Below are 27,676 nucleotides of genomic sequence, written 5' to 3'. Positions count from 1 at the left end.
GGATCGTATCCATGGTTCTCAAAATGAAGTGTTTGAGGCATAACACGCTATTGAAACTAGGAGTGCTACTGGAGAAGATAATTTACATGTAGATCCTTTTTTCCTTAAATTGTCTGCTCTTATTATCACAAAGCATATAGTGCATATATTTAATCTTTCCATTGTGATGGGCATATTTCCTAGTGCATGGAAACTAGCCCATGTGACACCTTTGCACAAAGGGGGGGGGGGATGATTTGAATAATTACCGTCCAATCTCCAACTCAAGTCATCAGATCCACAACAATCTGGGTTTTTAACAAACCACATCAGTTACTAATAATATAATATCTGCCTTAGACGTTAAGAAGCACTGTGCTGCCCTTTTTGTTGATTTGTCAAAAGCATTTGATACAGTTGATCATCCCTTACTCTTACAAAGATTACATAATATTGGTTTGGATGATAAGGTATGTGAATGGTTTTGGAATTATTTATCTCAGAGGTTTCAGTGTGTGAAGTCAGGAAATGTCCAAACAAGGGTCCATTTTGGGCCCAGTTCTCTTCACCATCTATATTAATGATATTGTCTCTTCCTTAAATGGTTATCAAGTCCACCTTTATGCTGATGACACTATTTTGTATTGTATTGCTGACTCTGTTCAACTAGCCATTGATAATCTTCAGCTTTCATTTAATGTTCTTCAATAAGCTCTCAATCTTAAATTAGTACTAAGTGAAAAGAAAACTAAATATATGCTATTTACTAGAGCAAGGAACATTGAGGTTAATGGTTTGCAAATAACCACTATAAATGGTTCCAGCATTGATAGAGTTTATTACAAATATCTTGGTATATGGCTGGATGACAAACTCACATTTAATTACCATATAGCCATCCAATTAAAAAATCAAGGGAGAGACAGCATGACTTCACCTAAAGATCCATCAGCTGCTCTAACTAGACAAGGAAATAGTTAGAGTTTAAATATCTTTCCAGGCTGACAGGAGATGGCGTTGGTCATCCCATGTCACGTGGACTTCTGATTAGTGGCAACCTGGCAATCCGGAGCAGATAGCTACTGACGCAGCCATGCAGAACAGTGAAACACTGCAAAGTCATAATATTCTTGCTTATCTCTAAACACAGTCACACACAGATATACACAGGGACAGTACAGATATCATACAGTCATTACATAGAATCATACTTTTAGTATCAAAGTGACCCACTAATGAGAAATGCAGAACATTAAACCACATATTGGAATATTTAATGTTCTATTCCACTTTCTCTCAAAAAACTGAGACAAAAAAATGGTTTCTTCTACAGAAACACAGCCAACCTCCCTATGGAATGTAGGAAACAACTTGTTGAAGCAGTTTTTATGTCAGTTTTAGACTATGGTGATGTTATTTATAGAAATGCTACTGCTTGCTCACTTACAGCCCTGGACTTAGTCTACCACTCTGCCCTGAGGTTCATTTCTGGTGATGGCTATAGCACTCATCATTGTGTCCTCTATGGTAAAGTGGGTTGGTCATCTTTGACTGAAAGGAGACAAAATCATTGGTATCTCTTTATTTACAAAAGTATAGTTGGAAAATTACCAGGTTATATTTCAAGCATGCTTGTTTGGAATTCTGGTCCCTATCAGACCAGATCAAATGACTGTTTGATGCTTAAGACTCCTCATGTCCACACTGAGTTGGGAAAGTCGGCCTTTTGTTATGGTGCCCCTATTTCCTGGAATAATCTCGAATGTAACATAAAAATGAACTCTACTTTCCTATAATCAATTCAGATCTGTAATCACAAACCTTCCTATGTCAAATTGTACCGGTTTTATGTAAATGTTATTTTATTATTAATATTTTCTGTATTTTTATTTCCCTTCCTCCTTTATAATGGTATGTAGGTTCTTATTATTTGTTTTATTTTCCACAATTTTATACTATATCTCGTTATTCCATTATTACTGTGTAATCTCGGCTTCACTGAAAATGAGGACTACCCTCAATGAACCTCTGAGAATAAATAAAGATTGAATGAATGAATAAATTAATGGTTCTTAATTGGCCAGGAAACTTGCCTGACCTTAACCCCATAGAAAATCTATGGGGTATTGTGAAGAGGAAAATGCTATAAGCCAGACCCAACAATGCAGAAGAGCTAAAGGCCACTATCTGAGCAACCTGGGCTCTCATAACACCTGAGCAGTGCCACAGACTGATCGACTCCATGCCACGCCGCATTGCTGCAGTAATTCAGGCAAAAGGAGCCCCAACTAAGTATTGAGTGCTGTACATGCTTACTTTTCAGTTGGCCAACATTTCTAAAAAAACTTTTTTGTACTGGTCTTAAGTAATATTCTTAGTTGTCAGTTATAATCTATATAGTCTGTGTGTAATTAATGAATATAATGTACAAGTTTCACTTTTTGAAAGGAATTACTGACATAAACCAAGTTTTTGATGATATACTAATTATATGACCAGCACCTGTAGTTTATTTATTTTTTACTTATTTATTGCTTGAGATCCATCCTCACTTGGTGCAATGAAATGTCATTGTATTCTTTTACAATGACAATAAAAGGAATCTGAATCTTACATGACAATGAAATTCCATAACCAGATCTATACTATTTGATTTCATTCAAAGTAATTCTAAATCAACTTTAGGAACCTCTGTTTTCCGCAATGGAACCGACGGCCACAACAGCCTACAGGACAAAATCATCTACCCTCATTTTTTTTGGCCACTGATTCAGTCCTTCCAAAACTAAATAATTCTGCCACACCTCTTTCCCAACTTACACTACCAGTCAAAAGTTTGGACACAAATACTCATTTGTTTAAGCTGGCTGGTACACCAAACTTCCATATTCCATTCTTGATCTTATGAAATGCATACATTAGTTTTGCAGTGTGGATCCAGAAATTGGTCACTGCAGATGATGTCAGTCTATGGTAAAGGGGTAGAAAGGCTAATTTAAACATAAAAAGGGTACAGGAAGCTGTGAATCGGGTAGAAGATTGGCAAAGAAAATTGGGTTTTAGATTTTAGACCCAAATTCTCATATAAATGAAAGGGAAAGTATGAAAATAAAATTATTTTCAGATGGCATGAAATAAAAACAGCAGTGACCAAGAAAAGGTACATATAAATGATGAACACACATACACCATTATGATGTATATTTATTTATACATAACATAATATACATATTGTATTTTACCATTGTGTAGATTAAAATTGTACACTGTTTAAAAGGAGAAGGGAAAAAAGCTTCAAACTATAGAAAGTGACACACTGGTCAAAAGACCATGACAACCCCAAATATCTACTCTAGAAGTTATTATAAAAGTGTACAAATATGTCATAAATGCTTGTAAAGATTTTGTTCCTAGATTTAAAAGTTTTGGTTCAAATACACGGTCACCACACAAATACATACACACGTGCAAACACGTACTCTCTCCCACTGAACTAGAACCACAACAAACAATAATGCATGATTGACTACAGAGTGAATATGATAAACAGAGCTTTGAATCTGATGAACTAGACCAGAAAAACCTTGCTGATATACTTTAGACAAACCTGGTGGCTTCTGAGAGCATGAAATGACTTCTATAATTAGCATAGTATTAAAACATTACATCACCAGGTCAGTTTTTCAATGAGGTGTACAACACCGAGATGTGAATGAACATGCATAACTAAACGTCTTACTTAGGCACTGCAATAAACCCCATGATCATTTAATTGACAAAATATTAGCAAAAATGACTCAAAAATGAAATGGCAAAAAAAAAAAAAAAAAAAAAAAAAAAAAAACAGGAGAGAAACAATACAAAGTGATACTTGAAAACTGCTGAATGGCTGGTTTGGATACAATATTCATTATCGATTAAAAAGCAGTGCATTTAGGGACCTATTGTGTTGTGAAGCTACTAGATTCTAATAAAAAACTCTAAACATATTTAACTAGAGTGTAAGACTATAATCAGTTTCCTAATGAACTATAAAATCCTGAGGAAATCCAAAGGAAAGCACTTGAGTTAAGGCAAACGAAATGGTATGCATTGAAGATATGCATATGGCATCACAACTAAATACAGGTGTGACCCCAAACTCTCTGAGGAAAGAAAGGACATGAAAATAAAGGCAGTGCAGCAGCAATTGTGCATTTATGATGGTCGACACTCAGCCAAACATTCCATTTCCAAGCCACAGCCACATTGAGTCTTTCAAACTGCCACTTAGCAGTATAGCGCAGGGGAATAGACACCCCTTCAACAATCGATTGTCAGGTCTTTTTGGGACAACAGAGCATGTATCTTACTCAGGCATTTTATGTTCTGAAAAATAAATAAAACTGGTAGGACTCAGACATAGATCAGGACATGCGTGCCTTCCTGGTTGTCTCCTCTCTCTCTAAACTTGGGGAATGGGTAGCTGCCATGGGAATAGACTGCTTTTCACACCAACCTGTTTTACCAATCTTGGTTTTGTAAAGCCTCTTCTTTTTCATTTTAGTGCATTTTCTAAGTAATCAAATGCATGTTTACATTTCCTTTCAAGTCTGATATTGTGTAGCCTATGAGTCAGCTGTATGTGTAATCATTCCAAACATTTTTCAGAGGTGGCTACGATCTTTGTGCACTAAGTCAACCTTACATGTCCTTAATTCAACCTCATTGTGGTGATATTTTTTTTAACAGAAGTAGTTCTTTGTACGCACCAATGTAAGATTTAAAAAGTACCTCAAAATGTAGCAAACTAATAATAATTATTTTAGTAACTAGATATGAGGTATTTTAAGAAAGAACAGAGAGAAAGAACAGATGAACAGGTCCATTTTCTGGGCCAATGTGACAATAGACAAGAATCGAAAACTTTGGATAAACACAAAGAGAACCAGAAGAGGACCATTGGAAGTCTCTAACTTGCAGCACCCTGTTCTTCTGATCTGATGTGAGTTGACCTGTTTCATTCCACAGCAAAATCACCTGAGGTAGGTATGGCTTTGAGTTGTTTTTGGTCTTAAATCACAGGATGTAGTCTTGTAACCTGGCCAATACCTTTGGTGACTCCCTCTCTGAAAAGTAGTTTAGCACCAACCTTCAGGTATTCTGGGTGCTTAATGAACCTGAAGTGCACCACCGCCTTCTCACCTGTGCGCAAATCCTCCTGTGAAACAGGAAAAGGAACAAGACAACTTCTGAGACAAAATAGGAAAGTGAAGATGCAGTAAGAAAAAGGTGAAGACTGTCACTCATGAAAAATGCAGCAAGGGTAATATGATGAGGCCTCACCTTCCCTTGCAAGGCTTCAACTGTGGCGGTTTGTCGGACGTTGCCTACGTGCACCGTCACCTGAAAGCCCCTATGAAAGGTTTTTGCATGAAATAGCAAAACAATCTCTGCTTCAAACAACCAGCAGATTGTGGGATTCATTTCTGGGCTCACCATCACCATACCCTGGGGAATTAAAACAGATTTTTCCAGCTCTGAGAATCAGCCTGCTTAAAGATACAGTCATATATATGCTGCATTAATACAACTACAATATTTATGCATGATGGACCATGGCAGGAAACCAACCTTTCGAAGCAATGAACGGTCAAAGTCACCAAGAGCTAGTGTGGCGGCTTGTCCAGCTCGGAGAACCCTGCAAGCTAGGCGGTTCCTCTGAATGCTGCATACAGTCAACTTCTGGAACTGTCCATCATCTGTTGGACCTACCACCAGCTGCTCACCCTCTCGGCAGATGCCACTGAATACAGGTTAGATGTCAACAAGTATCCAGTGTTAGTATCCAGATGCCACTGAATACAGGTTAGATGTCAACAAGTATCCAGTGGTAGTATCCAGTATTAGGGCTGCTCAATTATAACAAAAATCATAATCACGATTATGTTGGTCAAAATTGTAATCACAATTATCGATTAACGATTATTCATGGGGGGCTATAATAAGGAAAATAAGGAAACCAAGTGAAGTTAATTAAAATAAGTCTTAAATTCTACTTATAACAGCTTATACAGCAGATGTATTACATTGTGATTACATACTGTGGTATACATTTTGGATTAAATCCAATGACATGTTCGCTGATGATCTGATAAAAATGCTTTTTTCTTTAGAATACTACTTCTGTGTAGGCTTGCCTACATCTCTGGCAAGTACAGGGTGGGCTGGGGCAAAAGGGACAAGTGCCCAAAAAAGACAGCTCTAACAGGGGGGTTCCTACATGGGCATCTGCCGCTGCTGCCCTCTCTCTCCGTAATAGCATATTAGCATTTTTTCTCTTTCTCCTCTTCTGAATCTTTTCATTCAGTTATCTGAATTTTGGCTCTCTGCTTCACCTGCCAAAGCAGCACTGGTCGAAACCACAGGTTGATAGCTGGATAGCTAATATAAGTTAGTCACGCTGGTTGGAGTGTTTAGTGTCCCCACGGATTTTCAAAGTTTGCAACTTAAAATGTAGGCTAACCGAGAGGCTTATCCTCTTGGAAAATACATTTCATAATTCATTGGGAGGGACTGAAGGAGCAAACAATGATCTGACTGTAGCGTTCGCGTTTGCCTAATGTTATCCTCTTGCACTAGTAAAAGCGAATAGACAAGCTGTAATGTGCTAATAAAAAAAAAGAAAAAAATAGGCATGTTCTAACATTAGATTAGCCATCTTGCCATAAGTTCTCCGAGTAGTTTGGTCGCTTCGTTTGACAGTGATAGTAACAAACTTACAGTAGAAGAGAATGCGCTAGTTAAAATTTTTGGCATGGTTCATGATGCTACCGACTGCAGGAGCAGACGCACACACAACCCAAAACTGATTGGCCTGTGCACAGAGGGAAGGGGCGTGTCGAATGTGGGGCTAAAAAAAAAGCAGCGTGAATCAGTATGCTGTATGAGTTGAAATTGTATCTATTTCCAAAAACCCCATTTCTTAATGGAACGTGGCAAAATAATTGTTTTTTTGTTTTTTTGATTTGTTTTTATACGAAATCGAAATTGAAATTAAATTAAATTAATTGCACAGGTCGATCCATCATCCTGTGCTTTGTGCTTTCCAGGTAGATTCTCTTCCGGTATACAGTTGTGGCCTACCTGTAGAGGGTTCCTCCAACTACTGTTCCCACATCAGGTACTGTGTAGATCTCATCCACCTGTGAAATCATGCATCTTTTAAAAATGTATTTGTGAAACAAATCAAGCAATGGCATGATGAGGACAATTTGAATCAATTACTCAATCATATTTCTACAGACATATTTTTGACAGAAGGGAAGCATTTAGGTCTGTTGTTGTGTGGTGGCTGTTTCTACCTGAAACTCAGTAAGCTGCTGCATTAGCTCCTCCTGTTCTTTACTATTGCTGAGGGGAGGAAGGATGTTAAAGAAAACCTTCAGCAGGTCCAGGTTCTCGCCTGACACACTGGACAAGGTGAAAATGGGCGTTATGCTGAAAAACAAACACAATAAATCAACATACAGATTTGTAAAAAGGTAATACAGGAAGGAAAACTTACTGTCATCATCATGGATCACTTGGGATTAGCTTTTCTTTGTTTTGTTACTAATTTTAGCCAAGTGAGCCTAGGAATGCTGGTGATATAAAGAATTTTTACATACCTAGGGCATTGTGCAAACTGCTGAGCTGCTGTGACAGCATCATCCGAGTTGTATACCAGCATGGGCACCTTGTTGCACCCAGGCTGTTTGAGCACTCGCTCCAGCTGCCGGACAGTACGCTCTACTGTTCCTTTAGTGCACAGGTCCACTTTGCTCACGACAATGAAGATTGGGACCTTCAGTGCCATGGCCAAGCCCAGATGCTCCCTTGTTGTGCCAGCTGTTAAAAAAAAAAAGAAAGAATAGGTTAGTAGTTAGTAGCACTGTTCTAACATATAGTGAAATAAGTGCATTACCTTACTATTGTTCTTTTAGTTGTCACCATCTTGTGAGAAGAAAGTCTGTACAAGTTGATTATCGAACTCTCCTCCTTTGGTATGCATTGACAGTCCCTTGTGCTGCACTGATTCGGTAATCAACTTGTACAGACTTCTCCTAGCAAACCTGCGGTAATGGCTTGTGTTTTCTTAGGGCTGTTAAGCGATTAAAACAAATAATCAAATGAATTACATACTCTGTGAATAATTAATCTAAATGTATCACATGCATCCATTTTTTGCTATGAACATTTTAAAAACAATTTTGGCAGATGAGTGAATCCATGAAGAGCCAAACCAACATTATAGACTTTCTAGTTCAACGTCTCTCACTTTGGCACAGGCATCAGCGTAGTGCCTGGTGTCAGATTTTTAGCATGATAAATGCAAATGACTGAAGTTTCCACTCACGGTCAATGACATGTGCAGTACCCTAACACCAAAGTAATGTGTGGTATACCCCCCATGATTTCTCCTTTTTTTAGCCATTCACACATGCTGTAGATTGTTATTCACATAATTACTCTGTTGTTGCCTTTTCTATCCAGTAAGTCGCAGTCCAGGATAAGAAATGGAGCAGTTCAAGTAGTTGAGTAGAAAAAGATAAAACTAAACAGTAGGAAAAGCTGTACTTATTTACCCTAAGGGGAGGCTCACATTCACTCAATTCAAATGTGCCCCTGGCTTACAGTGTTCTTTTGTCTTCATGATGGAATTGTAGCTAGAAATACTTTTAAAAATTAACCAGTGACTGGACCTTCCAGACACAGGTGTTTTTATACTACTATACTAGACACATTCGCCACACTCAGGCAATCTCCATTTCACTAATTGTGAGACTACTAGCACCAATTAAAACCATGATGACTGAAATACCGTATTTTCCGGACTATAAGTCGCTCCTGAGTATAAGTCGCATTAGTCAAAAAATGCGTCATGAACAGGAAAAAAACATATATAAGTCGCACCGGACTATAGGTCACATTTATTTAGAAATGTATTTCACAAAATCCAAAACCAAAAACAGAGACTATGTAACTGGATTATTGAGGCCAAAAAGATTAATGTTAATGAAGACGAAGCAAAAGATTCACTGAAAGAAAATACCATGTGGTACACCAAAATGTATCTAAAATGTGGAGAATATCAAGCATTTTGGGCGATGTGGAGTCACAAGCTGGCAGCAGATTAAATGCTCATGAGAGAAAAAAATGCAGTTTTGAAGCAAGCCAGGCGATAGGCCCGACGGTAATTGTAAAGCAATTTACAAAAGATTCACTGAACAAAAATGCTGATATGATACATGAAAAATTTTGCTAAAAATGTGGAGAATGCAATGCAATCAAGCATTTTGGGCGATGTGAGTCACAAGCTGGCAGCAGATTAAATGCTCACGATAGAGAAAAAGACGGTTTTAAAAGGACGTGACCAAAGCTGAGGCAAGCCAGGCAATAGGCCTATAGGCCCGACGGTAATTGTTAAGCAATTTACAAAAGATTCACTGAACAAAAATGCTTATATGGTACATGAAAATTTAGCTAAAAATGTGGAGAATGCAATGCAATCAAGCATTTTGGACGATGTGGAGAGACAAGCCGGCAGCAGATTAAATGCTTGAGATTGAGAGAGAAAAATATGCGGTTTTAAAAGGACGTGCAGACCGAAGCTGCAGCAAGCAGGTGATATTTAGAAATTTATTTCACAAAATCCAAGACTAAGAACAGACAGACTATGTAACTGGACACATTGAGGCCAAAAATATTGAGAATTCTACAGGGAATGTTGAAGACGAAGGAGTGAATAGTGGCAAGAGGCAAGCCGAAGGCTGCTGACAAGTGCCCGACGTTATTGTAAAGCAATTTACAAAAGATTCACTGAACAAAAATGCTGATGTGGTACAGCTCACGAGAGAGAGAAAAGAAAGTTTAAAAGGACATGCAGACCCGAAGCTGCAGCAAGCAGGTGATATTTAGAAATTTATTTCACAAAATCCAAGACCAAAACTGGACACACTATGTAACTGGACACAAAAAAAATATTGAAATTCTACAGGGAATGTTAATGAAGACGAAGGAGTGAATAATGGCAAACTGAGGCAAGCCGAAGGCTGCTGACAAGTGCCCGGCGCTATTGTAAAAACAATTTACAAAAGATTCACTGAACAAAAATGCTGATGTGGTACATTAAATTTTAACTAAAAATGTGGAGAATGCAATGCAATCAAGCATTTTGGACGATATAGCATATTGGCACAAACTGGCAGCAGAACAAATGCTCGGCAGGCCACCTCGAGAAGCGAAAAAAAAAAAAAAGATCGCATTTAAAACCAGGGCCTAAATTTCAGCGCAGGATTAGCGGATGTTATTACTAAGAAGCCTATTGAGCATACTAATAAAAGTCCCCGCGAACGCCATCATAATGGAATTCCCACACATTTTACAGCTGTCTGGCGTTAATCTAATAATGGAAGCGGCCTGAATGCGGGGAACTATGACTTCAATTGAACCCCATGCAGAGGTACAACCACTTTGGGGGTGCCTCTCTCTCTTTGCTCTCTCTCTCAGCAGGATTTGTCACAGCTAAAGTCAAATTATTATAGCCTATTACATGCTTCTACATCAACCGCTATCGACAGGAAAGGAAAACAAACGTTTAGCGATCAGGAACCGCAAACACAGAAGCATGACAGCCTATAATATAACGCGAGAGAACATGGATGTGTTCTCCATTTGAGGGACGTTATAATCGATTGCGGACGTGAACATAGTAGGCCTACTTTCACTTTCTGTGCGTATTCACGTGAATTAGTAGCAAAACAGCGATCAAATATTACATGGCAGTGAGTTTTGTTTTCAAATGTTTTCATGCATGTCTAGATAACGGGTGAGGTATGTTTAGGGGACAGACTATCGTGAATCCTGAATTTATGGCTGGGCAAAGCACAGCACCTTTATTTGGACCATGGCTTGTAGCCTATTTGATATAGCTATAGGCCTTTATTTCTTGCGTTTTACTGTGAGACATAGGCCTATACTTTTCGTTTGGAGCAGCATACCGGTAGGCTATCAAAATGGTTCACTATTAAGTTTCATGTATGAAAGAGTGTCGGGATGTCCATCCGCTTATTGTGAGATAAGGCATCCGCTTTCATTCATGGAACGTGTGCTGTGCTGCAAGGGAAACCTTATTCCGTATAGCCAAAGAGGTCTAAGATGGCCTAAATTTAGTTATTTTTTAAATGATGCATGATTTACTTTTTTATGAAATTCGTAGGCTGATGCCTGGCAGCAACAATTGTGTTTAAATGGTTAACCTGAGGCTGCATGCGACTGGTAGCTTGAGAGCAACGTGTTGGAGACTCATGGTGTAGGACAATGACTTTGTTGGCAACAATATTAAACCAACCAACAATATAAATTACTAAGAAGAGCTCTTTTATGAGTTAAATTGAAACAAAATTATACTGGCTTTTATTTGTCCGAATCTGAGGCCCAGCTATAAATAGAATCCCAGCCAGGCGCCAGAGTTTTTTTTCTCGAAACGTTCGATTTTGACATCTTCATTTCAAAAGGCTACATCTTAAAAGTGATAAGAGATAGAGACTTTCTGTAAATTAGAGAAATATTAAGGATGACCCAAAGTTTATGTAGAGATTAAATGTTTATATCTAATTTGCATATTATGACGTCATATGGTGGCTCCATCTTGGATTATAGAATTTTCATGAAAAGTTGCATGTTTGAATGATAAAATGCACCACTTCTTTTCCCCCAAAATGTCCCTCACCTTCTGTATGCTATATTGGACAATACTGAATGGTCAGGTAAATAGCAAGTAGTAAACAAACTGTATAAATCATTACTAATAAATGGCAGAAACAAACCAAATGCATGTAGCGGTAGGCTGGCCTTTTGCTGTAGAGATTTTCCATTTACTACATACAGTAGGCACTCTGATTTCATGTATGGGGCACATATATATTATTCAGATGACACACAAACACAAGTAGACAAGACCTGTTTAGTTCAAAAGCTCACTTGCCATGGCAAGGCACATATCAGGAGTGAGATGACGAGACAAAACAAGAGACAATGTTAGTATTTGTTTTCTTTTTGTTGTTTTTGTTGATGTTTTTTTTGTTGTTTTTTTCTTAGCTGACAAAGACACACACATCACAAGGACATGAACACACAAAAAAGAACACACGTCCTAAATGGTCAGGGAAATAGATAATCAACAGTGTAAATCATTACTAATAAATGGCTGACAATTTTTTTTTTTTTTTTAGTAGCAGGCCTTTTGCTGTAGAGATAATGACTATCCATATCCATACAGGGCCGGCCTTCCCATCATGTTGTGATAGACTATGCATGGCCTAATGGCTCTCCCCTGCCCGATGTCACCACCTCTGCTCCTGTTGCGAGCAGCATGGCCAGATCTGCCTCGGCTTCCGTCGCCGAAAGTGGAGAGAATTTTGCGCCTTCGGACTAGGCCTACGGTCATTCTCATTGCGACTCCCCACACTCCCTCGTTCCCCCCTAACTGTCCTATGAGCACTTCCGACCTTGTCTAACATACCCAGTGGCATTAGACAAAGGCTCCACCATCGTTACTGTCGCCCGCGATTGCGGAGAGGCACACGTTCAGAAGACAGAAGCTAGCTATGGATATTAGGCTACCTCCAGCCTCGTTAAGCCACACCACTAACACCCTGCTAACTTCCTGATTAACACTCGAACCCGTGAAACATTATTCCCACCAGTGACATTGGGCAAATGATTCAACGTTTGTGCTTGGTGTAAGCTAAACTATGGAGTAAACTCTCACTTTGTCCAGCTGCATCATTGCAAGGCAGGGACGCATCTGAAGCCTCACTAAAATGAATCACCGTCATTTTCTGAAGGCAGATATTCCCCTTCAGAATCAGGGTCCGCGAATAGAAGACCCAACACTTCATTTCAGGTAAACTTTTTGATGCCATTAGGCGATAATCTAATGCAAATACTGACGGCGTTGACAATATCGCTCTGACAAAGTGGCTCCCTGCGCACACTAGCTCGGTATTTCACGCACTGATTCAATGCGCTGTAGTTAGAAAGTTTTGTTTAAAGCATGTCGTTTTTTCGACTCGGGGATGGCGTATGACTTGTCTGCCATCTAGTGGAGTGGAGGTCGAACGAAATATGACACCCTATTTGACTAAATCGGCCGTTTTATTCAGTACCGCATCTTGTCGAGTAAACTCGACCGTGGCGCCTAGAGGGTTAAGTATGCACATGTGTTTCATGACTTGTGCATTTGAGAGCGCTCTCTCAAGGCTGTAGACGATAATGTTTCATGTAGGGTTCATGTCAGTTAATATAAATTAACATTTAAAAACATGTTCAATTATATAATTTTTTTCATATATAAGTCGCACCTGACTATAAGTCGCAGGACCAGCCAAACTATGAAAAAAGTGCGACTTATAGTCCGTAAAATACGATATTTGCGATATTACACTTAAATGTATCTTACGTACAGTAAACTGCAATATATCGAGTATATTTGGTATATCGCCCAGCCCTACCAGTGCCTACAGCGTTTCTCAAACTACGAATAGACCGCTGGTCCGCAAGTCTAATTCTGCGCAAGAGAAACTGAAACCGAATGATAACATTGGTATAGCAAAGCTCTGCTTCAACCCATTTGAAGGCTACGAGATAACAACATTTAATAGAACAAAGTTGATTCTCGCAACTTCTTAATAAAGATCTCCAAATCAGTGATTTACGCCTATTTGCTCTGGCGTTTACCATACACAAAAACTGGTAGTGTTTCCTGAATCCTTACATTCAGATATTCAGATGAAATTTCGTTAAAAAGCATGTAGCCTAAATATCTCCTACATTTGCCTACTAGCGTATGATGCTTGCATGAGGGAAACATCCCAAAACAATGGCACCCATATAATTCAATCGTCGACCATCGTTCATCGTTTCTCCGCAGAGCAAGGGCCTAGCCTGTTAGCTTAGTTTAAATGAAAGATGGCAAACACTATTTCTAAATTCTGGGAGTGAGGTCACACCCCCATAGACCCCATTATGGGCGGGTTGAAAACATGCGGAACTAGATGTAGTCTCCAGCCTCTGCCCAAAAAATCCTCCGTTGGCGCAAAATGACGTTTTTTGCGTCATTGGAGGATTTATTCCAGACAAAAAAATACAGATCTCTCGTCTCAGGGGGACATGAGGGAGGGAGGCACAGTCATTCGCAAATACTACCATGTTTCTACTGATACAAAGCTTAATGCTAATTGGTGAAGTGTCCCTTTAAGTTGTGGAAACTAAGTAGTAAACAAATTAATGTAAAATTGCAAGTGAACAATCCACCAAAAAAAACTCACGCACACTCATCTTCCACTCACTCACTCACTCACTCCCTTTCACACTCACTTTTCCTATTATTATTTCTCTGCCATTGGAGTCTAGTTTCGGGACACTCCACTGACCACTCATGCTAATTTCCGGATCTCTAAACCCAGCCGTCTAGTGCCACCAACAGGTCAAAATTTGGCCGAAAATTGAACCGCTGGGACTAAAGTTATGAAATTCGCCGCACTGATTCAAAACCGTCCCATGATCACTCTCACCAATTTACAGAACTCAATGCCCAACACTCTAGCGCCACCAATGGGTCGAAACTGGACTCGCATTCACGCATGTGACCATTTAACGGTGCGTCCGATTTTCACAAATCAGGCACCGTTGGAATCCCTGGACCGACCTGAGTTCATCTACCCCTATCGCGTCACTTTCCGCCATATTGGACCTCCGCTAGAGCTAGTGAGCGGAGCGCATGGAATTTTGGTGGAGCGCTTATTAATTTCAAGGCCGGAGCGGTCGCTTCGTTGCGCTCCAATTTCGCTCCGATACCGCTCACACCACAAGTTTGAGGCATGCCCGAATCCACCAGACTTCCTTGGACTTCAGACTTGGAGCGGGGAGCAAAATTGAGCGCAGCGGCCTGACGTGAATTTGAGCGGAGGTGCGGCCGAGTGAGCAGCCACCTGTTCGGGGAGCGGGATATTCGCACCCCTCAGCTCCGCTCACTAGCTCTGACCTCCGCCATATTGGATTTGATCCAAACTCTAGGAAAAGCTTCAGCAGTCACAAATTAAATCTAATTTTCATGAAACTTGGCGGAGATGATCTTCAGACCGAGCCACGCAAACGATCCTTGTCAGATTTTTCGAATTCAAGTTTATTTGCCTGTGACCGCTAATATGGCGATGAAGCCGCCAAACAGGAAGTGAGCTCTTATCTCAGCAAGGATTTGATGTATGAAGTCCAAACTTGTTAACTGATTGTGATGACGCCCTAGGAAATTGCCATCATTTGGCCTCTATAAGGGGCGCTGCAATACAGGAAGTGGGCTCATATCTCAGCAACGCTTTGATGTACTAAAGCCAAACTTGGTACAGCGACACGGTACTTGAGTGTGAGAACATGCCCGGAAATTGCCGTAATTTTGCCTCTAGGGGCGCTGTAATAAAGTGAATGAGCTTATATCTCTGCCATTCTTTATCCTATTGCCATCAAAGTTGTTGTGAGTGCTTGCTCATGCGATGGCAATGCCATTCCTGCTAGTACTGCTAGGCCCCCACATTACTGCTTGCAGCTTTATTTATTTTAGGCCTTACAAAAAAAAAATTGCATTACTTCAAGTGTCAAAACTGCAGTTCTGGAGGAAATATTTGCAGTTCTTATGCAAGAAATGCAGTATTTTGGACATAAAAATGGCATTGTACTGCATAGTATCCCACTGTAGTATTTTGGACATGAAAGTATGACTGCACTGTACTTAAAAAAAATTATTTGGTATACCTGTCAACATTTAGCTTTCCAAAAACGGGAGATTGTTTTTTTTTTTTTTGGTCAGTGTTCTGTGTTTGCATATTTAACTCATTGAATGCCAAGCTGTTTTCGGGAGCTTTGTCCTAGGAGTGCCAGCAATCTAGACCATTGTTGATGATTTTTGTACAGCCACAGCATATTCTGTGTTATAGCTATGAACACATACAATGGCTAGTTTAAAAGGTGAGACTTTAAGCTCTCGGTGGGTGCAAACCGTGTATTTCTACACGCCTCTGTTCCTGAGAAATCCCAAGTTAAACAGTGGCTAGTTTTCATCAAAATCGCTGTTTTTTTTCTAGAAATGGAGATATAATGTCTTTCATGAAATATGAAGTGTTGCCTGTTACTTACTTGTGTAAACTTTCTGGGAAGTGATCAGCGAGACCTGGCGAGACTGCCACCTAGTGATAGACCCACGAAAATGGCCTGGTTTTGACCTGACGTGCATGCGTCACTGATTCGACCCAAAGCGGCAACCGAGTTATGATAAAATGTCCAGATAAAATGTCCAGATTGTGCGTTTTCATGAGTTTTCGATCGTCATATATTTCATTTCCATTCATCACAGAGTTCCCAAAATCACATATAAGGTGTGTTAGAGTGTCTAGTTTAAGTAATTAAAAAAAAGCTAAAAACGTAATATTACGTTTTTGGCACTCAACGCATGGGAAGGAAAAACGTAATATTACGTTTTTGCCACTCAATGAGTTAATACGTTTCATATACGTGTTTCAACACTGCATTTCGGTCGTTGCTTTTACCTTACCATTACCTTACACATGCCAGTTATGTATCCACCAGCTGCCTGCCTGCAGCCTACTTCTAAAACTCCAAAGCTGCTCGCTGTCAGATTTGGTTCAGAGGGCACAAGTTCAGTGTAGCAACACTCAATAACAGTTTATGTGATGTGTTAATCAATTAAATTCCTAACAATTTCACAACAGCTAGTTCAGGAGTAGGCCATTCAACTAGCCCGCTTGCTTACGAAGAGACTCAGGCTGCGCAGTCGGCACCCGCTTCCTTATTGGGTTTTGGGTTGCCAGGTTTTAGCCTATGACAAAACGGTGGAAATTGAAACTAATTGATCGTGTATATGTAGGGTGTATTTCATACACAATCCGGCAACCTGGGAGATGTCAGACTAATAGAAAACATGAATGGATCAATGATTTTAAAATGAAGTTTGATGGCCATGCAAATTACGTGAGTTTTCCGGGAAAATTAACAAAACGGGAGGGTGCTGGGAGATGACCTTGAAATACGGGAAAACCCGGGAAAAACGGGAGTGTTGACAGGTATGAATAATGGTAAATGCTGCAGATGCACAAATCTACATAAAACCAATATATTAATTTACTTTGTAGTGACTAGGACTAGTTTACAGCATGATAATTGTTGTGCATATTAATAAATTGCACTTTATAACACAAAATCCTTTTTTATCCGATTACTCGATGAAAGAATTGATAGCTGCATCCCTACAAGATACTGAATTACCAAAGATGTGATAGACTGACACAGCTTTGCCAGAACCAGGGTATCAGTTCAGCAGACAATGGACAATTGATCGTTATACAGTGCCTAGGACAAACACAGCTCATCGGGATCCAAAAGGCCTGAACAAGTTTATATATCGAATGCTAGCCATCAAAAATGTCTGGTGAAGAAGAAAAAAATATGATGATAGTTGACATACCAATGCCAGTGTTTGCACTAACAACCAGCATAGCAAAGTCTGGGCAGTAGCTGGTAAGGCCAAAGATGGTGGTCTTCAAGTATTTGTGATGCCCAGCAAGGTCAATGAAGGTGATCATTTTTGAGGCACTCTCACAGATCTCTTCAGCTGTCCGTGACTCACTGTAATTCACCACCTGCCAACACACATTTAGTATGAAGAAAAGCCCTGTAGTACATAATAGCCAGTGCTCCAGTGTTTTAGCCTGCAGCTCACTTTTTAAAATTCTATCCCAAATGCCAAAATGAATTGTGAAAGAATTGCTTTCTGTTAAGGATGTGCACGGATGGTCAAATAACTTGTTTACAAAATATACTACATGAATATTAATATCCCTATTCAGTTATTTCTATAACGCATGGAATCATGATAGAAGTTGTGCGATCCCAATATGATTTTATTATGATTACTATGTCAACAATTCTATTCAATTTAATATCTCATTGAAAATTGAGGATGTGACTTTATGCACTATTACTGCACATATCTACATTTTCATTAAAAGTGTTAATCTTCACCTGCCACACAGTTCAACTTGATTACGATTCATCTTGCATTGAATAAGGACTGTCTATCAAGTCATTATATTAACTCATCTTCTGGTCGGCACTATCTTGACTTGTTGCCATTAGGCTCATTTGATTTCATGCAGAGCTGCACAGATCTGGCTCATTTGCCTTCAAGCGCAGTGTTGCATGAAGTCAAATAAGCCAACTGACTTGTACGTAGTTTTCCTCAAGATGGCGCCGACCAGAAGACGAGTTAAGGTAATGCATGGATTTGATAGACAATCCTCTGTACACAAAGTTTACAATACTTCAATTTGTCTGTAGGCAGTAGGCATACTCTCCACACACTACCACCAAAGTGCAATGCTATTTTGAGACTTGTCAGTGGTTTAAAAATAGCGATTTGTTTTGACGTTATTCCCTTTGCGCAATAAGCCATTTTGTTGTTAATGCAAAAATAATCTAGCTCAAAACTACTCCAATTGATGTATTTTTGATCCCAAACAAAAGTTGTTATCATCCATACTGTAAATAAACCCTGGGTTACTTTAACTCTGCATCATCCTCTTTATTCAATTCAATAGACCACCATGGGCATACAGTACACTCTGTTAAGCCAATTCAGACAGATTCTGAGCCCACAAGATAAAGACAACCGTGCTTGGCACTACTTATTATATTAAGACTGGACTGTTTCCATGCAGTCAAAAAACGTTGAAATTGTCCTGGTTTGCAGGCATATTTGTGAAATGCATACTAGAGATACTATATACAGAAGTTTGTTTTAAAAACACATTAGTAGCCTATGGGCTGTGCTGCCTAAAACATAGGCCTACAGAGAAATGGAGCGTTGCCTTTAACTTTAAACACGTCCAAAGAAGTCTAAACACATCATGAACATAATAAACATCTTATAAACTGAATAACACTGTCAGTTCAGTAACACGGTCAGTTGAGTATTTGAAATTATTTGTATGCACACCACTAGCTTCTGTAGCATTATTTAAACTCTGACACATGTGACATTACACAATGTTATTCTTAAACTTAGTTATGAAAACATTTTCATTTGCAGTGCATGACTTTGACATAAAAATTGTCCCTAGTACATTTTCTAATTTCTTTAGCGAAATGGAAATCCTGTGTATGCAACAGCCCTGAGGCCATATAATTAATGCTAATAGCATCTGAATTAATTTCCCTCAAGTCAAATACTCCATGACACATACACAGAGACCCAATTTCTTACCTCTCCTTTGCTATTGAAACCCAGTATCTCAAAGCTGATACTTGAAGTTCGTCCAGACTGAATCTCATGAAGGTGTCTAAAAAGGTTGAGTCGTGCCCTTCCGCGGCCATTGTCTAGTTCCCCTTGAGTTAACACACCCAGTAATGTTGACTTGCCTGAATCAACATTTCCAAGTACGGCAACACGCAGGTCCAAAAACTGCACAAACACACACACGCAAACACACAAAATGATTAACATACTCAAGCCCATTAACAAACAAAAAAGTATAATAAAAACAGTCAAACAAAAACCATACCTGCTGATCGTCTGGTACTTTTCTAACAAGGACTTCTGCTATTTTACGTGGGATGTCAGAGTCATAATCCACTTCCCGCTCTCTAAGGACTGTAATGTCTGCACCTACCCTGTAGAAAATATTACACCAAAACACATCAGCTGTGCATTATCTAGGTTAGAAAACTTTTCCTAAAAAACCTGTTTAAAAAAGACCAATTTGAGTTAGATCACTAAAGTGGACTTCATTTTTGTGCTCAATATATTTAAGATGGGCCAGAAAAAGGGGACTAATGATGCACTGGGACCCCGACTTAGCACCGCCCTTCCTATATGTTGTAACAGTATGCATCAGTGGTTTCCTGAGTGAAGTTACAGCTAACACTGTTGCTATTAATTAGCTAATCTGAGCCTACAGTATTGGTCACCAACTAGTGGGCTCAAATCCATATCCAGATCATGAGAGGATTCCATCCAGACTGCAAAGTCTTTTTACATCATCACAAAGAAGAGCCATCTGGGTCCTGCAGCTCCATGTCAGTGTTGCCAACTATGCGAGATTGTTGCAAGATGTACCAACTTTGACCTACCCTTGCAATAGTGTTATCACAATACCAAAATTATGGCTTCAATACAATACCTGCCATAAATATCTCGATACCATGGCGAAATCCTTAAATATCTAGAAAAGAAAGGACACAGACCTCCTACAGGTGTATTGAGTCATTTGTGTTGAATCTGGTGCACTTTTGTAGTGTGCAGGTCAATTCTCGGTTCATCCTCATAAAGTGCCTACATATTTTTTATTTTTATAGTCAGTAAAAAAGTAGCTTGTGTGTGGTGCTTTATTGTTTGTTATTTATTATAAGGTATGAATTACCTTTAAATAGGCAAAGTAGGCTAGATCAAGGTCAGTGGTAAAATTACTGCATTAACATTACTAAATGCTAGGCAAAAGGGCCTAATCTAGGCTTAGGGTAGGCCTACCCATGTTTATGGGATTTCTTTGACTAGTGCAGCGCTCGTTCAACCATGCCATTCCTGTAGAAAACCCATAGCACAATTACATGCCCGCAGGTACACCTGCTTTAAAAACAGGATGATGGGGAAAAACATCATTCCAGCTAAGCCTTCAATAATGAATACTAAATATTATACTATAATATATTAGCCGACATGTCGCTCTGTCTGCCGCTCGTTGTCTAGCTGTGTGGCATTCTGAAACGTCGATAAATTCGAGACCATTAGCCTATCGCTCGTTTTAATTTGGGCCCTTGCAGTCAGAATTGTTGTTTGTTTATTCAAAGTCTCAAGTCTAAAGTAGCCTGGGCTATTCGAAATGTCAGTTTATATTGCACATAATTTTGAATAGCCACTGCATACCCGTGTTTGTTGGCGTGTTGTTGCAAAGTCTGCGGAATCATTTTATGCAAGCAAACTGCATACAGGGAACCTTTATTGTTGACGTTAGACATGATAATCATCCAAACATCTTGACCCGTGCTGTACCCTGATTCAGTGTTACCAAAGCTCCACTTCTGTCCTCTGTCTCTGGTCCCGCGCTGTGCTGTGTGAGAGGGTGAGTGGCTACAGTAGAGCGGAGAAACCCAACATGCGCTTCTTATATTAATATATTTACCAACACATTTCTTATCCAAACAACGTCAAACCTGACACTGCACTTACTGGTGCCCGTAGATATGCGGTTAACACACACACACGCAGATGGGGGAGTGGCTACAGTAGAGCGGCGAAAGCCATTATCTGCCTATTTTACCGATATATTTACCGATATCTTTTGCATTTCTTATCCAAACAATGTCAAACTTGGCACTGCACTTACTCGTGACCGTAGCGAGACACCTTGTAAGTTCAAATCAATCGGGCCAACGGTTCGTAAGATATGCGGCACAAACAGACAAACATTCCAGCAATTTATAGATAGATATTTGCAAAGGGAAAAAAAAAAAAGTTATCCGCACACTGTCTTTTCTTTAGCCTGACGAGCCAAACCCACATCAAGATGTAGGGTCTGGGAACTCGCCATTGGCAGTGCTCAATCCGAGTGGCGGGATAAACGGTTGTCTTTCAAATACCCTCTGCACGCAATAGAATAGCGCTACAACCCATGAGACCCATGTGTTTTCCCACCAGCAGAGCTAGTTGGTAGATCAAACTTTTGCCAACTTAAGAAAAAGCTTAAATCTGGAGATTTCTCACAACTTTGGCACCCATTTCCCCTCACCAATCAACAGAAAAAACAAAATCTTATTTCAACAATCTGTTAATATCGTAACGGCTTTCCTTTATAAAAGTAATAATTGAACAGCACCTTACATTACATGGAAGAGGAAGTTGTAGGATACAGATCTATTAGCTCAGTCAACATCATGTGAGCAGACCTGTCTTATGTAGGGGTGATCGTTTTGTCACAGTTCGGTTAATTTTCGTTACACTCGGGGAAAAAATTGCAAACTAAATAAAATTACCAAAACTACTGTCAATAAGTTAAATAAAATCTTAAATAATCTACAGTAATTCAAGCCCTTTGATCTGGTGAGTGGCTCCGTACGTGTCTGTGTACATATTACAGAATTCAGTTGATTAAGGTCACCAAAGAGGCTCCTACAACATGTTACAGATGCGGTGCAGTGCAGTTATTTAAGGAGAGCTCCAGCCATTTTCAACATAGGGCCCTGTTGGTCAAGGTCACGAGTCCTGTCGGTAGTAAAAAAATAAAACAAAAAATGGTACATAGCTCGAGTTATTCTGCTAGTGGTAAGTGCAGCCAGGCAGCTACAAAAGCTATTCCATGGGGGCATATTTAGTGTGTCATCATCCAGCTTCGCTTACAGGCCCTTTACAGTAAATCAGGTGTCAGCAGCATATGGAGACAGATGGTCTAGAGGGCTGCATTGGGATTGGCTGCGGGCGAGAACAGGCTAAAAAAAACACACACACACTGCGGGATCGGATGTAGCCTAGTGTGGCTCCTTTAAAGGAAAATTCCGGTATTTGGAAATTTTGACGATGGGTCCTGTCTCAACTTTCTGACTCGTTTTGGCTGGCTATGGGCATGCACAAACAGGTCCTTAAAATGACCCTTAACATTAGTTTTCAAAACTATGCAACTCACAGAGTGGTTAGTGGTGGTATTCGTTGATTATTAAAATAAATATATCAGTGCAATGTATGATTTCAATCCGTGTTATTTGCTATTGTGGAACTATTTTTTCAAATACCTCACAACCGTGTATGAACTTTCGCTCAATATTTGAGTCTGAAGCATAGACAATAAAAGAACCTCTCGCGTGGGAAAGACTACAACTGTAAACAGACCCCCCTTTCCGTTTCCGGTAGCACAGTGATATCAAGGAGTCTTCCAACAGAAATCAATGGGATTTTACAAAATGGAAAATAAAACACGACAGAAACTGTATTTCGCTATGCTACATGTTTTGGAACATCAATGAACATCACTAACCACTCGGTGAGTTGCACTATTTTAAAAACGAACGTTAAGGGTTGTTTTAATTATGCACTCTAAGAAGTAATGTGTTAAAATGACACATTGCTGTGTGTGCTCAGGGACAACACATTTTGTGTCAATTTCAACACCGCAATTATGTGGAGATAGCCGAATTGTGTGACTGGCTGGGTGGGTTAAAATGTTAAAATACAAAAAAATATAGCTGAAATTTGTCTTTAACCTTTCACCAAGCCACACAATTGCTGTGTTGAAATTTACACAAAAATGTGTTGTCCCTGAGCACACACAGCAATGTGTCATTTTAACACATTACTTCTTAGAGTGTGCATGCCCATAGCAGCCAGTCAAAGGTGATTCAAAACGAGTCAGAAAGTCGAGACAGGACCCATCGTCAAAATGTTGGTGTCCACCACTCTAGTTCATCCAAAACAAACCAGAAAAGGGACTCAAAGTGCTCAATACCAGAATTATTCTTTAAGAAAGCTCGATGGATGGATGGATGGATACTTTATTGATCCCCAAGGGGAAATTCAAGGTCTCAGTAGCATACAGACATCACACACAACATGCACTTACAGCAGAAATGATAAATATAAGTATAAACATATAACAAAACTCCACTGTACAATAGAGACAGTAGAAAATAAGAAAAACTAACAAAACTAAATACTAAATATACTATATAAATTAAATTTAAAAAAATCCACAGTGTGCTTGAGGGTGATCAAGCATGAGACGCTTGCAGTGACAGGGCCGGGACTGGCCTGTAGTTCTGTGTGCATGGTAAGGTGCTCAAGAGAGCGAGTGTCATGATGAAGGTGCAAAAAGTAGTCCAACAGTGGTCCTGTAGTTCTGTGTGAATGGTAAGGTGCTCAAGAGAGTGAGTGTCATGATGAAGGTGCAAAAAGTAGTCCAACAGTAGTCCAACAGTGCAACAGTGCAAGAATAAGGTCTACAGACCAGCATAAATAATATGGACAAATAAGAGAGTAAAGTATAATGTAGACAGGGTAATATAAAAAACTATGTCAATGCAAGAATAGGTTGAGGTAATAGGGTTACAGTCATTCAGTATTGTAGCAGAAGCCATTGGTCATGTGTGCTAATATAGCATGAAAAACAGTGTAGCAGTAAAACAGTAGTAAAAACATTAGGCTGTGGACAGTAGTTGGACAGTAGTAAAACAGTAGTAAAACAGTAGTGGGCAGTCAGTACTCAAACATGGAGAGGGTGGAGAGGCAGACAGACTATGCAGAGAAGTCTCTATCCTCTTCCCTTTAGTGAAGCATTGAACAGTTCAATGGCCCTGGGGACAAATGACCTACTCAGCCTTGCAGTTGTGCATGGCAGTGAGTGAAGTCTCCAGCTGATCAAGCTCTTTTGCTTTTTAAGTGCTGTAAGTGCTGTAGACATTCATTGTCCAAGATGTTGATCAGTTTGCTCAGGGTCCTTTTATCTGATATTGAAGTGATGCACTCCAGTTCGGCTCCCACGACAGAGCCAGCTTTCCTTACTAGCCCGTCTAGTCGCCCAGCATCCTTCTTCTTTGTGCTTCCTCCCCAGCATACCACAGCATAGAAGAGGACACTGGCAACAACAGACTGGTAAAACATCCTGAGGAGCTTACTGCAGACATTGAAGGACCGCAGCCTCCTCAGGAAGTACAGCCTGCTCTACCCTTTCTTGTAGAGTGCCTCAGTATTTGCTGACCAGTCCAGTTTATTGTCCAGTTGTAAGCCCAGATACTTGTAGGTATTTACCACCTCCACATTGACCCCATCAATGGAGACTGGTAGCAGAGCGGGCTTAGATTTAGAGTTTGCACCACTGCACAAAGTTCTCCACCAGGCTTCTGTATTCATCCTCCTGCCCGTCCCTGACACACCCCACAATTGCAGTATCATCCGAAAACTGCATGTGGCATGACTCAGTATTGTAGCAGAAGTCAGATGTGTACAGGGTGAACAGGACTGGAGAGAGCACAGTTCCCTGTGGAGCCCCGGTGCTGCTGATCACAGTGTCTGAGAGACAGTTCTTGTGTGTGTGTGTGTGTGTGTGTGTGTGTGTGTGTGTGTGTGTGTGTGTGTGTGTGTGTGTGTGTGTGTGTGTGAAGTGAGTAGAACAGGGATAGAGAAAGAGGAAGCAGACGTGTATATGCGACCATAGCAGAGTTGGTGGAATAAGTTTAAGTTGTGTAAACAGTGTGTGCGGTGTCCGAAATAAACCCCAGACTAAAAGCCAAGCTCATTCATTTGCTCACCAGAAATTGGATTTAACCCCAATGTTATTTAGGCTATTTTATAACGTCGGCCCTGGAGACAGGAAACGAAGCAATCAGGAGGTTAACACTAGCGACAGGATGGAGAAACAAAACAACCCCATGGATTTTTTTTGATTAGTAGCCTATAAAATTATGTGTTTTCTCCTGCGGGACGGAGACACAAAAATCAACGTATCTCTATTATTGTGGGCGTAACTTCTCAGAGTTGTGCGTGTGCGGGCTGGAGTGGACATGTAGATTGCGGGAGCAGGCGGGGAGTGTAACACACACGTTGCGGGTGTGGGCGGTAATGGTCAGAAATTCGGCAGGAGCGGGAAAATCATACTTTATATGGGAATATGGCAGAGATTCCTTTTCAATTTCTGCTATAAAAAAAATTATCCATGGCATAAGTCCGTAACCACAAAATTTACTCTTGCACCGATGGCAATTTTTTGAGAGTTTGACCTGCCGATACCGATTTTAGCTGATTCCGATTTCATTTCTTCTAACCATTTACCAGCACACACAAATAGTTATTTTCTATCTTTTCTTTAATAGAACATGTTAACATAGAAATATAACCAATAATGAAATGGCTGTTAAAAAAATGGAACCAGTGAGCAGACAGATTCTTCTTCAAGTCTAACTTTAGTTGCAGTATCAAACTACAATGCTTCCCAGTGTGGGACATTCATTTCACACACTACTAATATAAATGCACTGTTATGGATGCACTACTAATATAAATGCTGTTATGCACTATGCACTGTTATAAACGCACTGTTATGTACCCTTTTTTTCCCTTCTCACATCCAATATCCAACTAAAAATACAAAAACAATTTTCGTGATACATGATATGCATTGATGTATTTATGGGAGGGCGAGGGAAAAAAGGGGAGGAGAAGTGCTAATAGCAATTAGGTGCTCCACCATACTGTACATTAAAACAGCGCATGTCTGTTTTGCGGTGAAAAACTTAAATCCAAATTCTGGTTAAATGTATCAATTAGGCTATAGAAACTTTCAGAGATATGGAGTCAGAACAACGACATAAAGATTGTGTGCCCACAACCTGTGGAAATATTTTGTGCACTTGTGAAGAACCGTTTTGTAACTGTGGAATTTGTCTGTGTGTAATTTGTCTGTGTGCAAAAAAAATGCGTACCTGCAGAAATATTTTGTGCACTTGTGAAAAACATTTGTCCACAGAGATTTAGTTTGAATGTGTGTGGAACGAATTTTGGCAGTGTTTTGTCGTTGTTTCTGAAGAGCCAATCAGTGAATTTTGGCACTGTCTTGACAGTTTCTGCAGAACACGTGAAGCACTGCCTTGCAGTTGGGAGGAGAAAATAAATCCAACTGATAATAAGCTACTTTACCATGATAAGCCCATATAAAACTGTGAAAATGTAATAATAATAATGGTTTCCACACGCACATAGACTCAAATAGACCTATCCTGTCCCAGCTTGAAGTAAGCCTATAGCCTTTGATGAAGGTATACCTACATTAAAAGAAGACAGCTTTGTGAATTATGGTGTTTTAATCGCCACCGCCCAAGCAACACAAACCCATAATCAGCAATAGCCTAGTCCTAGCTATAGTGAGGTAGGACTAGGCTATTGCTGATTATGGGATGTTAACCGGTGGTTGACCGAATCAACGTTGACCGGTTAAAATTTTCTGCCGCCGGTAAAAAAAACAAAAAAACACTATTTTTAAAGCTCCTGAATGCCAGCCAGCGTCTGTTATTACACTGCGCACACACGTGTTATTGGTGTTGTATTGTATGGGGCGATATGATCACTCAATGTCTAAAAATGATACATGTGAGCATGAGCCGTCCCACGGCGGAATTTATTAAGCGCAACCACAGCACAGAGCCATGGCTCTGCTGCAGCAGAGCTCACGTAGCCATTCCGAAAACAGTTTATACCGGTTACTATAGTGACTATTTATGCATTTTACATGACAGGTCCTGTCTGGCGCAGCTAAAAAAAAAAAAAAAAAAAAAATCGCCACTATTAACCTAAATAAGGCTTATGTGAAACATGTTACCCATTATGTAAACAGTTAGAACATATAGGCCTAAAAACTTTTATTGTTATAAAAAAAATTGAACTACACAAATCGTTACAAATACAGACAAATGGATAAAATTTACCTTTGATGGGCTATTTGGCGCCAGCTTAGAATGTTTACTTAGAACGTAGCCTATTCAAAAAGCACAAAGCAGACGTGAGGTAACAGAATTAGAGAGCCATGCCGAAAAGCGCCGTGTGGGAACACTTCTCAAATCTCAGCGAGAATGA

At 39.8% G+C, this 27,676-nt stretch overlaps 1 protein-coding gene across 1 annotated transcript in view; it reads right to left on the bottom strand.

Annotated features, from left to right (window-relative positions):
* Window positions 1-3,165: 3,165 nt before the first annotated feature.
* The window catches only part of LOC125311365 (GTP-binding protein 2-like), a 54,243-nt gene continuing 29,732 nt past the window's right edge, over window positions 3,166-27,676 (bottom strand). Inside the window, exons 4-12 of the mRNA XM_048269319.1 lie at window positions 19,632-19,740; window positions 19,334-19,531; window positions 17,537-17,711; window positions 7,629-7,848; window positions 7,323-7,458; window positions 7,105-7,163; window positions 5,593-5,764; window positions 5,305-5,469; window positions 3,166-5,179 (exon numbers count right to left, since the gene is read on the bottom strand). Of these exons, the coding sequence (XP_048125276.1) occupies window positions 5,033-5,179; window positions 5,305-5,469; window positions 5,593-5,764; window positions 7,105-7,163; window positions 7,323-7,458; window positions 7,629-7,848; window positions 17,537-17,711; window positions 19,334-19,531; window positions 19,632-19,740 (1,381 nt within the window). The 3' untranslated portion in view covers window positions 3,166-5,032. The remainder of the gene's footprint in view (window positions 5,180-5,304; window positions 5,470-5,592; window positions 5,765-7,104; window positions 7,164-7,322; window positions 7,459-7,628; window positions 7,849-17,536; window positions 17,712-19,333; window positions 19,532-19,631; window positions 19,741-27,676) is intronic.

This window comes from Alosa alosa, chromosome 18, assembly GCF_017589495.1.
Source record: "Alosa alosa isolate M-15738 ecotype Scorff River chromosome 18, AALO_Geno_1.1, whole genome shotgun sequence".
In the NCBI taxonomy this organism is placed as follows: Eukaryota; Metazoa; Chordata; class Actinopteri; order Clupeiformes; family Clupeidae; genus Alosa; species Alosa alosa.
This window is presented reverse-complemented; position numbering and strand designations above follow the sequence as displayed.